The sequence below is a fragment of the Cyrtonyx montezumae genome, unplaced genomic scaffold (assembly GCF_038088225.1).
Source record: "Cyrtonyx montezumae isolate F1298 unplaced genomic scaffold, pur_monq_1.0 scaffold_18, whole genome shotgun sequence".
NCBI lineage: Eukaryota > Metazoa > Chordata > Aves > Galliformes > Odontophoridae > Cyrtonyx > Cyrtonyx montezumae.
The window spans coordinates 7,871,958-7,885,217 of NW_027071914.1; the positions used below are offsets into that span (position 1 = coordinate 7,871,958).

Sequence of the window (13,260 nt, forward strand, 5' to 3'; positions counted from 1 at the left end):
ACTGAGTTGCAGTCAGTGCGACTGCTACCTCAGTCTAGGCTTGCAGCAGCCTTCAGCACTCCCATGGCCCCTGATCTTAGTCCAATGTGGCCAGTAGTGGGGCTGACAAGTTCTGGAGGGGTTTCTCCTGATCCCTTTGTGATAGCAGCTCTGCATCTGGCAGAGGCTCCAGGGACCAGAGAATAGAGGAGCACCGAATGAAGAAACTGTGGTCCTGTCCAGGAGTTCACACTCTGCTCTGAATGTTGTATTTAATATAGAATAATCTAACCCTTCTCCTTTCATCATTTTTTAATATGTTTCCAGTTCCAGTTCCTTCTACTGAGTTGGGCACTTGCAAAACCTGCCTCTGACCCATTTAAAGTCACCCTGTGTATAACTACAATGCCTCTTCTGCATCCCCACATTGCTAACACACTGCAGCAGCTGTAAATCCATGCAGCACCCAGCACAGCTGTCCCAACAGCACAGGGCCCAAGGGACAGCAGGAACTCATGGATTGGCAGGGGCTGCAAAGGGGGAGATGGGATACTGCAATGTTTTGGCAGCAATATTTTCCCTTCACAACCACTTGCCACCATTTAAGAGCACGGGGAATCAAACCCCAATGTTTTACATAACAAGTCCACATCCACAGCGCAGCACTAACAGCTGCTTCACTGGTAATTGGCTCAGTGCAGCAATTTGTCAACGTTTTTAAGATAATGAGCTTCTCATTTGTGTTCCAGCCATCTATGGTCCCAGATAAGGAAACACACTGTCACTACAGCACATCAGCTGCTACTGGGATGCACTACGGGGTGGTGGTACCCCTGCCTCCACACCAATCAGGAGAGAAGTTAATCAAGAATCTTCAGAGCCTGGCTAGGTACAGAGCCTTCAGATGAAAGATGTTATTTAAATATCAGTTGTCAAAATGATGAGAATGATTATGGTTATTTTATCCTTATTAGTAATAATGACTAAGTGATAGTATTTTTAAAGGTGTTGAAATCTCTGCACAGAATGCAACCGAAGGCTCCACATATTGCTTGTTGGAACTGCTGGTCAAAATGTTTTATTCTAAGTATTTATCCTGTGAAATAGGCATGTAAGTCTGGAAGGTTTTTTTTTTCAAGTTGAAAAGGTCTGCTGTTTCCCTTGAAAAATTGCAGACATCAGTAAAGCAAAATTGTTTCATGTCATTTCTTCAGGATTTTGGCTTCACTTTAATTTTGCAAGGAAAGTTTAAATAAATAAAGTTTTTCAAATCTCCTACAAAGCCTACACACCTTTCTCAGAAGCTTTGCTTATCTCCCTGTTAGTCTTCCCTAGTGGAGACGTGCAGATGGATGCCTTAGAAAACCCTATAAAATTTGAAGGCAGGAAGGAGGTTGCTCTTTAAGTCTTTCTCCATATAAACTAGTAACATATGTCAAAACGTGTCATTCAGTAATACGGGTGTTCATCTGGCTAACAGCAGGAAGAGAAGCTCTGATAGCACTTCAAAGACGTGTCAGGTCTGCTTTGACAAGGAAGGGAAAGGCAGGCTGCTGAATGCCTCAGCCCTTGGGCACAGGGAGCTCGGCGTGCCCCCACCTCCCTCCCCCCACTGCCCTGCCCTCCTGCAGCCCTGGCCCTGAGCAGCACCCGGCCCTGCCACGCACAGCAATTTCCCTGCTAAAACAGCCACCTGCACAACGTGCACCTCCTTCTACAGATCTTTTCCATGAATGCATCTTTAAGGTTAATTAAAATCTTTACTTAAAATGGAAAACCATGCCACACCTGATCAGTAACACAAACAGTTGTGCCAAGAACCAGGGGAGAACCGACCTTGCTCTACTGATATACACCTCATTCCTTTCAAAGTCTCCCTACACCAATGAGGATTCAGACCGCTCTCACCAAACAGAGCTACCAAGAGAGACTCATTGCTGCACAGCACCCAGCAGGTTCATGCTTGCCCTTCAGCTGCTGTGGGTAAGCAACAACACTGAAGAAAGCCAAAGCAAAAGTGGTTTGCTCTGCTGCTCATACCTGTCCAGTGATATGCAGCACAGGTGCAGGATTGATGCTGTGGTGAGCAAGACATCAAGGGATGTTCGGACAAGGCAGAACATCTCTCCATAGATCCAGTTGTCCTGGACCAACTCGATGGCTCCAAATGGCATCACCAGTACTGACACCAGCAGGTCCGCAAAGGCGAGAGAAACGATGAAATAGTTGGTCTTGATTTTCCTGCGAGACAGGCAACAAAATGAATAGCTTCAGTGCAACATCCTCCAGTGTGAGCAGAGGTCTCAGCTTCTGATTGGGTCTGATCTGCTCCATCACACGGGTAGCTCCTCTTTAATGAATGTCCCACTTTAAATTGTCTCTCCCAGTTCGTTTCTGATCTTTACAGCTAAACAACCCCTGCTGTCCTTGCATTAACACATCTTCCTGCTCACATGCAAGAGGTAAATAGATGCCCACAGGCCTCTGCATTTGTTTCAGCCTTGTGAGTTGCACTGGAGAGTGTGGGGATAAGGATGGATATTTTATCTTAACTTGTAAATTGAGAAAATGCTTCCAGAAAGCATTCAGCAGAATCTAGACTGAATCTATCATTTGAACATGAAAAGTACTTTTAGAATCATAACAATAAAATAGAATTAAATCCATTAAGAATCCTACGCAGAACATGAATAGAGGCAGCTGAATATCTCTCTCCAGTCTTGGGGCTGTTCTGACAGAGCCCAGGAGCAGCAGCCAGCCCTGGGACAGGAGTTTTGCAGGTGAGCCCCGAGCTGCTGGGAATGCTTGCTGGCTGCAGCGGGGCTTGAGCTGTGCATTCCTTGGAGGGAGTTGTTAGAAAGGAAATGGGAGATGGAATCAAGCACTGTGTTCAGCTCTAAAACGGATCTATCTGTTTTTGACACAGTGCTGCACAAATAGGGGACGGATACTGCAGCAGTCCCACCACCACGATGCAGATCTGAGCTCAGGGGCACTGAACTCAAGGAGACAATGTGACATTGGCACACTTGGCAGTGGCACTGTGTCCTCTGTGACCTGTGCTCACAGCTGCATGCACGGGGCTCCCACCCGGGACGTGGCAGCACTGGGGGCTGTGCAGGCTCACCTGAGTTGCCTGTCCCGGCACACAGCCACCATCACCAGCAGGTTCCCCAGGATGGCCATCAGGATAACAGCGGAGATGAAGGTGAGCAGTACGATCTTCTCTGCTATGCTGAAGCCCTCACTCGAACTTGAGGGGAAGGGGGGGGGGGGTAGAGTGGAAGCAAGAAAAGAAAAGAAGATACATCAGAGCCTGAGAAACACAGAGCAGAGGGCTGCAGGTGTCCGCCTGCAGTTTGGCATTGCGGCAGCAGCATCCCCAGCACAGCCCACCCAGACCTTGGCACCACTTAACAGAGGAAGCCATGAGGTCTGAGGCTGCACATCTGCACAGAGAACACCTGCAGGACTTGCAGCAACCCATGCCCTCAGGGGTGGATGGACTGTTGGGCAGGTGGAAGGAGCCTGAACCACAGAGCATGAGCATGCCTTGTTCCTGAAAGTCCCTTTCAGTTCGCAGCCTCTGGATCAAAATGTTTTCATTCATTTTCACCCCAACAAATAATGCCATTTTCTACATATTTTGTTTTCCCTTACTTTTATTTCCCCACTTTTTAAGGTTTTCCTCATGATGAGCCTTATGCAATTTGAATTTTGAGAGCTTCTGTATGATCTGTTCCCTTTGCTCTTCCTTCCCATGTAGCCTGGCATTTTTTTTTCCTTCCTTTTTTACTTGGTAACTGTTCCAGCATTAGAGAAAAGAAAACACATTTCTTAAAAGGAAGTGCCCAGTCTTTCCTCCCTGAGATCAATAGTTTCATTCAATTAATGAAAAGAAAGAAAATAAAAAGAATAATGTGCAAATACAATGCTGGAAATATTGGAAGTCTGCATTTCTACAAATATCTTGTTAAATATTTTAATATTTTTTTTCCTTTTCTGTTCAGGAGACTGCAAAACAGGAGGGCAACAAACAGCATGCAATGAAGAGTGTTCAGTTCCTCACAAAATCAATTATTACAATTATTTTTCCTTTCAGACTATTTCTACTGATATATCTGGAACCAAAGGCACCCCAACCCTGCACTCATGACTTTCCACAGAGCATCACAGCAGTGAGAAGGGGTACCTGCTCCTGGCATCCCATGGGGCTGGAAATATGCTGGCATTAAGAGTAGGACTCAGCTCTGGTTTATCAGGGAGATTTCTTGACTGCATACAGAGCCAGCATTTGTCACCCAGGATTAATGCGGTGAGATTGCTCAGGTAATTGAAAAATTGAACAGTTACTCTGTTTTAGTTCGACTTCCTCTGGGGTCATGTTTTATTTACTAAATATGACCCAAACTTTTACACTTGATCTCACTGAGTTATCTTGATTTTGGCAAAGCTAAAAAAGGATTAGAAGCTCTGCTGCAATCTCATCTCCAGCACCTGTACCATCTTAATAGGCTTCTGATGGCCAACTTCAGGCCATCTGCACTGCAGAGCATCCCATTGATCACAACCTCTGTCCCCAGTGCTACTTCAAGTCTGACTTTTCTCTCACTGCCAGTTGCACTGTTGGGTCAGATCACAGTCTGCTGAGGCTGCAGACTCTCAATCTGTATGAACACTGACCTTGGAATGCCTGGAGTTTTCCAGTTTTACAAGGAAATACGTCACTGCGTGTAAGTTCATCCAGATGGGTGAGGATGTGTATGAGCAAATAAGGAAGAAGAAAGCAGACACATGGTGTTGAGCTGATCCATGCAGAAGTTATCTGGCTATAATAAGAAAGAGGTCCAAGGCATTTTCACATCCTAGCTTCATAAATGTATGTCTTTATGCCAAGCAGTGCTTTCTCACCAGTGAGAGCACACATAGCTTTTAAATTGCGATAATCTCATTAATTAAAACCAGGAGTTCAATAAATGTCACACAGCATCAACAGATGGGTGTATCCCACCTCCTTGCAGAGCTTTTGAGCAAAATATTCCTGAGTGCCCGTGTGCCTCTGTACGTGTGCTTTTGGGTACCAGTGGGTACTCAAAGAGGTATGGGTGCTCGGGGCAGAGGGTTCCCAGTAAGGCAGTGGGTTTTGTCCTGTCTTAGGTGAATGATCCCAGCCCAGATGACAAAGGCAGTGACTGCTCCTTCTGCTCTAATGGTTTTCAGAGCTAATGGCAGAGAATCCAGTCCCACTTAATGGAGGAAGGTCGCAGGGTTATGCTGACAGTCAGGTGTAGCCATAGATTCGCATTCAGTAAGACACTTTGGTGTGAGCCAATTATAGATGCTAGGATAGGAGAAAGGCAAAGCCAAGAGTGTGTTTTTTTCAGCATCTGAGTTTGCTCTTAATTAGAAAGAGTTGTCTACTGGACTTAGCACAGCTTCAAAGAGGGCAATTAAGGCTCTAAGAAGCTTTTTGAGCAGCTGGTAGCTCTGGGCAAATGCTGCTGCACTCAGAAATGTTGACAAGGTTCTGTCAGTACTAAGTGTGGGTTTCCCAGCTTTTGTTGTGTTCCCATTGCCCTGGGTCATTAGTTCTTAGACAACTCTTGAAATGAGTGGGTTTTGTCTCTGCAGCTCTTGTAATTGCTGCCTGCAATTTGCCTACATTGATCCAGCCACACCTCCTCCCATCTGACAGAAATAAAACCCATCTGCCCAAAGGATATGGCTCATCCATCATCCTGTCCTTGATGGTGGCCTGTAGGAAATGAAATGTCTACATGCATATAGCAGCACCTCCGTCTCTCACACTGTAAAGGTCCGTGTCATAGTGGTTTTGCATCAAATGGCTGTCAGTGCATTCTTCTGGTCTGACTATTGAATTCTGAGCATGTGGGGAACACAGCCTCTGGGCAGCATTCCTTCATGTAGCAGTAACATGCTAAATGCAAAATCAGGCACATGAAAACAGTTTCTGTGTTTTTCAACCACCAGTGATTCAACCCCAAATTGCATACATAGGTTCCCTCAAAAAAAGGTAATAGCATCCAGTTCCTTATCCCAAGCCATTACAGAACTGGTCACTAGCCATATGGATGCTCCTACAAAGGTATTTCCTTCCCCCAGCTAGAAATCACTCTCCCATTCATCTCCATGTACATCTGATCTGAAACATTGCCTTTCCCTCCAAAGTAAAGTCAAGTGTTGGAGATTTTGGAGGCTGGAAGCTGGGGGCTGTTGGCAGACAGACCTACACTGCAGTGAAGTGCTTTAGAGAATGAGCATCCTGGAGCTGGTGCTCCAGCTCACGTGCGTGGTGCCTGTTGGGATGCACAAGGCAATTCTACACTGGAGCACATGTTAATTGTTTAGACAGAGGTTCTACAGCTGGGGAAGAGCAGACATTTGCCAGCATCAGTAAAATGAGTAAAGCTGATGTCCAGAGTCCTCATTAATATGTTTATCAGCAGGAGAAGATACCACAAAAATTAGAGGGAAAAGAAAAAGAAAGAGCTTCAAAGGCAGGTCTCAGCCACAGGCCAGAGAGCTGGGTACCAGGCAGATGAAAAGCTCAGGAACAATAGGGACGCTGGGATCAAAGGCACCTTCAGGAGCTGTAATTGTTCCTTCCCTAAATTGAGCCCTCACAATAGGCAAACTCCACAGCTATGTCTGTGAAATAAAATGTCACGCTGCATGGAATGGCTCCTCACAAAAGATGTTCCCTCTCCCCAAGTGAGCGTGGCAGTGCACATACACTGGCATGGCAATAAAGAGAATGATTATGTTTATACAGAGCCAGGCACAGGGCTAGATTTATATTCTGCCTTATCTAGCTTTGCTCACCCTTCTGCTTTTCCTTCACAATTCTCATCTCTGTGTTATTTGAGCACCTTGTCTCTCCCTGCATCCTGCAGTGTGTACAGATGGGAGAGCCACCGTGAGCTCTGCTGGAGGGTTTGGCTGGATGGGCTCCACACCCACTCTAAACCTCTCCCTTAGCGCTTTTCTGGAGAAGAAATTTTTCCTAGTATCCAATCTGAATGCCATCTCTTGGATTAGGTGCTGTGCAGCTCAGCAACATGCACGAGGTGCCAGGATACCACCATGTGTCCCACCTGAGGGTGGGGGCATTCCGGACTTCCTGGTCTGAACCACTTGCACACAGTTGGTGGCAGGAGGTCAGAAACAGGCACTGGCACACACGTCCATAGAGCATTTGCTGTGACAACAGTTTCAGAAGCATTTGGGACATCTCTACAAAAAGCACTGCTCTCATGGCCCATGGTATTGCTCCCCCAGGGACTATTAAATAGCGTACACTGTGCTTGGGACACAGGAAGGGAGTTCCTCTGGAATATGTTTTTGCTCATCAGCTTTTTGATCTATCATCAAGTGGGAAGATTTGTTAATTATTCAGTCTCCGTAATTCGAATCTGTTAATAATGGAAGAAGTGGATATTGCTGTAAATTAAAATCAAAGGTTTGCATAACTTCTCTGATCAAATCTGAGCGCAAGCATGCTTCTGTTTAATAAAGCAGAGATTGATGGGTTTGCTATTACAGGGAAATGAGATTCAGACAAAATGATTGTTGGTTAGTAGGAATATAGAAATGACTTAAGAAAGGAATATAGAATCACTTAGAAATACTAACACGGAATGAATGCTTAAAACCCACATGGATGTATTTAAAAATCTCTTCTGTGTAGTTTTTAAAAAGGGGTAATCTTTTTCAAGCTCAAATTCTACTTTCCAACCAACACCCCACCTTTTCTAACTGACCTCAAGCACTTCTGTACATTTTAGGTACTAGTTAAACAGCGTATCAGCCGTGTTGGCATGGCTGCATACATTACCCTTGTTATGTTACAAGTCACAGCCTGACTTCCCCACAACTGCAGAGGGATAAAATCACCAATGAACAGCTGAGAGCACCTTGGGCACTGCACAGACATCACATGATGACATCACAGATGGAAAAAAGAGCAGGGGGGACAAACAGGATTGCTCTTCTGGGGCGGAGAAGATGACGCATAGAGGCTGAGCGGCCAGAGAGCCATTTCCTGACCACAGGGGAATAGCTCTGCCCACGGAGGTGACCTGGAGCATCTCCTGGAGGCAGCCAGGCACCTCCTGAGCACCTCATAGCAAAGTCTTCGTGTAATTCTCATTGATTCAGAGCCCAGAGCTGTGAGCATTACCAGGTTCGCCTAGAACAAAGCCTGCTCCTCGACTTAATAGTGGCCTCAGGGGAACTGGGGAATGCTGGAGAAGCCCATCCACTAACTGCAGCCAAGCCATGGCTTCTCACTGCAACTCCAGGTGACAGGATATTTCATGCAGGCCTTTCACTGCAAGTAAGCTGTTACTTGTCTCTCCTCCCCTCTACTCCCCTGATTATTCCTAGGCATTAAAGCAGAGGCTGATTGTTAAACACTTAAAAATCAAGATATGTTATTATATGAGTAAACCTAACAATGCGTGTCTCAGCACAGAAACATGACAATAGGGAAAGACGTTATTTGATCTATGGCTTTCCAGCTGTTACCATATTCTTTTCTACTGCCACCTAAAAATATTAATCAGAATTCAGCACTATGCAGAAGCATATAATTTCTCTTAATGCCTTCAAATGTTTTCCTGCCTTCACTTCAGACTGTGCATATGGCAAGACCACATCTAGCAAAATCAATGATGTACTTCACTTCTGTTTTAGAAACAGATTGAAATTAATTAAAGTAATGACAAGCCACAAATAAACAGCAATCCACATATCAAAATAACTTTAACTGAGTAAATTGCAGCACTGGGGTGGGCAGGGGGGATAAAGGCTTTTCCTTTCATGCTGGTTTGAGCCTCAGGAAAGTTGTGCAAACCAGCTTGCTTTCACTGCCACACGTGACTTTAGCACTACCCTATTGCAGACAGGTCAAGCAGGACCACGAGCTGCAAAAGAAAGATTTCAGGTCACCTCCCCTTGGGCAAAACTCCTGAGTACATCACTGGTACCGCACCTCCACTCCACACATCATCTCCTGCAAGAGTGCTTCAGAGGATTCAGTGCTTCAAGCAGTTGATAACACTGATTAAAATCAATTGTCAAGATGAAGGGAGGAAGACAGGCTATTTCAATGTTTTAAAAATCGCTGTGTGTGGGCTGCACAGTCAGTCAGGTACCATCCAAGAGCTGTGCTCAGGTGCAGGTGTATACTGGGGCTGCTGGGTGCTGTGGGATGCACCACAGGCACGGGGATCCTGAGTAACAACCCCAGAGGAAAGGAGCTTCCTGGTGGTCCGTGCAATCTCCTCAGCTTGCTTCGGCCTGCCTTGCCTAGATGACCAGTATGGGGCTGATAACTGACTGAGCAATGTAATCCTTTATCATCATCTGCATACAGAGGGAGGTCTGAGACCTTGACAGTGGAAGACACTTATAAAGTTATATGGGAACACGTGATGAGCCAGGAAATCAACCCCAGCACAGCCACTGCCAGGGTGCTGCCTGCACCTGGTGGCCTTGGCCCTCGCAGGGCAGCCCTGATGGCAGCCCACAGCCACAGCCATCTCTCTGTCACATAAAACGTAGGATGAAAATCCCGGCTCGGCTCTTTCTCAATCAGCAGATCAAGCGTTACATAATTCCCACCCACACATGAGAGGATATTGCCACGAGGCTGATGCATGTAGGTACAATCCTTAAAAGCCATTAGGCTGTCACCTAAAGTATAAGCTAAAATTAACTAACCAAATTAGCTCTAGATTAAGATCATGGTGTTTGCATGGAGGAAGGGCAGCTGCTGCCATTGCTCTCTTTGTGATCTACCAACAAGTACTATAAGCAAGCTCCAGTCCAAAGCACTGCACAAACACAAGCAATCATCGGACCTCAGCGCTGTGTTTTTCTCCTTACATTCTGTTCAACTTTTCCCATTTAACTCCCAATGTTCCCTTAAAACGTTGAATATTGTCTTTTTATTTCCACATAATAAAGCTGTTTGAATATGTGGGGTCTCCTTATCCTAATGAGGTTAGCAAACCCTCTGCGACTAGGAAAAATCATGTCTCTGGTTTAGGTGTGAGCAGGAATTTAGGCACATTACAAAGTGCAGTAGAGATGTCGTAACAATCATTTCTCCTTTGAAAATGCTGAATAAAACCAAAGATCAAACATGCCTCTAATCAGAATTTTCTTGATCAGTTTGCAATTAGTATTGTTCCTCAGAAGTAAGACCACTGCACCTACCACATGACGTGTGCCACCTTAACAAAGAACAGAAGATGATGAAAGAAGCACAAAAATAACCATGGCTTTTGTTGTACAGTCTGCCTTAATGATGTGGTCATCCTCTGTTTTCCAGATAGTGACATATATGACATATCCATGTCATATAGAAGTCTTAAAGAGAGCAGGCTGTGTTCAAACAGCAAATACAGCAGCACTATGCTCCGGAGACCTGATGAAGTGAAGCACCTTATTTTCCCAGTACTTTCAAACTAGAATGTCTGTAATTTGGTTATCACGTAAAATCATTTTACTTTACAGAGACATAAGTAACATTACCATTATTTCTATTAAATACATAAATAATCTCAATCTTCAGTCTCAGTAGTTTAAAATCTGGCAGTAACTGAATGTATCTGATGCAGATCTATGATGAAACCTCCTCTAGCACGGGAGTGGGTCGGGTAATCCAATTTTAGGCTCACATTAACCACATTGAGTGTCCATGTTTCACGTGCTCACAGAAATCTGTGCGATACTTCTTGCCATGACAGGCTGCAATAGCAGGGTGTGCTGAGACTGGTCGAGCAGAGCTCACAAGGATGTGCTGCTGCTCCTGGGCTAAAAGCATTTGTTTGCTCAGGTTTTTATTGCTTCTGCCATTAAATTGAAAAAGTGAGTCCTGCTCTATCCACACACATGTGTTTCCCAAAGATAACCCTTGAAACACCATAACAGCAGTTCTTAGTATTTAACAGCATTTTGAGTTTACATTTTCAGACCAGGAAAAACCTTCGCTCCCATCTTTGCCGAGAGTGTGCAAATTGCAAGACTTTCAAATTGAAAAAGCATGAAAATTCTCCCTCTACTCTTGTAAGCAATATCTGCAGTCAGGGAAAATACTGTTCAATGAGAGGCATTCATTTAAGGCCAGTGGGAGAGTCCTGGCATCAGACCATACATGAAAATATCCAGGAATGTACTTTTCCCCCTGCTTGTTTACACCTTGCACAATAAAAGTCAAATACAGTTATTGGCTCTCTAGCTTCTAATATTTCCTAGACAGCTTCCCAGTTCAAGAATCTAGAGAAACTAGAGTTTCTTGTTGTCACTCGTGCTAATGGAAGACTTGGCACAGATGACATATACCTACACTGATTTCTGGAATACATTTCATTTGAGAATGTCCTCAACACGCTTCGAGGCTCTCAGCCACATGGACCTCAGTTCATTCATTCATTGAAAGACAATAGCAGGAAGTATTTTTCTATGAAAACAGCACGGGAGAGTGTCCCAACAAGCCTCCTGAAGGTCCAGCATGGTGCAGTTCATTTGTTCAGCTTCCACCGTGCATGCCTCTTGAGGAACTTGGCTGAGCTATTGCCTTCTTCCTCCAGTCCCTTCACCTTCTGAATTATTCAACCAGTCAGCATTGCCCCGACACAATGCAGAACAGTCAGTCTTGATAACAATCATCTTTAAGACACCATGCATTTCTAGTTCTGCTGTCTCACTGTGAGCTGCACCATGCACACCAGAGTTCAGTAATGCTGATTCCAGAGGTGGCAGCCAGAAACCTTCCTGAAACCCCGGTGCATGTGTCTATCTACTCATTTTGTATGAATCTCACTTCTTCTTTTAGGCTCCAGATAGCTAAGCAAAGAACATGGAAAGTCCTTGAACTGAAAACAAAGCACTTCAATCTCGTTTTATTTAAATCTCCTATGTCCCCGGCTAAGTGCACATTCTAAATATTCTCCACAAATCCCCATCACCTTTCTCACTTCAAATAAACATGAGAAGATGTCCACCCAGGCAAGAAGCAGGACAGAGGAAAAGCAATATGTTCTAAAAATTTGTTTCAGGTTGCTAACTTCCCACTTGCAAAACTTAACATGTAGTGGCCAAAGAAACAAGCAAAGGACTGGAGGGTTGAAATTTGATAGAGTGGAAACAGGAACAACATGAGGGTTTAAAGTGCTGTGGAAGAAGAAAGACTCTACATGTTGGCTGTATCATATATGAACATATATATAAAGTTTTGAGGTAAATGGAGGAGAAAGAAGTGAGTTGGCTGCACCCAGCTTCTTAGATACACCTAGATGATGGCACCACAACATAGTTCTCAAGTGTCATTGGAGGGACCAACCAGCCAAGAGGCATAAAGCTCAAAAAAGATAACAAGCAACTAGCAAGCATTTGTTTTTGTGGGTAATTTTGCCATATCAGAGCAGAGAAACTGGCTCCCAACCATGATAATGCAGATCACTACCAGCACTGAGCGGCCAGACTGCTCCACCAGAGGTTGCTAGAGAAGATGCTCTCATCTCTTAAACTGTGCTTAGGGGTCTGCAAAACAGTTGGCAACGTAATAGTCACGAAACTCTTAATACAGTGATGTTTCTGGAAAGTACTTTCACTGAGGGTGATTACAGAAAGTTACGTTTTGTAATTCATTTTTGGTCCTGTGAACCTTCTTACTGACTTCAATAGGTGTATCAGCTGATGGACACTAATAGCCACATCAGTTTATAGCTTTTAGCTCCAGTGGAAATTTCTGTTTTACAACACACCACCAAGAGCAGTTCTAAACAGATCCTCACATTGCTGCAAGGCGATGGCAGCAATGAGGGCTCTGAGCACGGCTTACGGGGAAAGTACAAGCAATACAAAAACACTGTATTGGATTAGGCACAGTGTGCTGGGCTCAGGAAAGCATACTGAACAGTAGCTGAACTGCAAGGAACAAAAAAAACCATGTTTCACTGTAGCTGCCAGCCCTTCCTGAGAATCACACCCCCATTATGGCCCATAAAAATGGAAATTGCAAATAATGGCAGTAATGGGACCAAATCTATCCCAGCTGTTGGGAATGGAGAAAAAGCGTGTTCTTCCACTCTAGCATGATGCAAAATATCACAAAAGCAGTTTAATCCCCAAGGAAGTAAGGCAATCAGTTTATTTTCCAAAGATCTCTACAAGCAAAGAGGACATGCATATCCTGATGCACGAGCCCCAAAGATTCTATGGTGGAGACTGGAAAGGAAACAACCCTTACTT

The 13,260-nt window shown here is 44.6% G+C and overlaps 1 protein-coding gene across 1 annotated transcript in view; it reads right to left on the minus strand.

Annotated features, from left to right (window-relative positions):
* The window catches only part of HTR4 (5-hydroxytryptamine receptor 4), a 98,318-nt gene that overhangs the window by 49,905 nt on the left and 35,153 nt on the right, over positions 1-13,260 (minus strand). The window contains exons 3-4 of the mRNA XM_065734968.1: positions 3,107-3,232; positions 2,020-2,220 (exon numbers count right to left, since the gene is read on the minus strand). Coding sequence (XP_065591040.1) covers positions 2,020-2,220; positions 3,107-3,232 — 327 coding nt within the window. The remainder of the gene's footprint in view (positions 1-2,019; positions 2,221-3,106; positions 3,233-13,260) is intronic.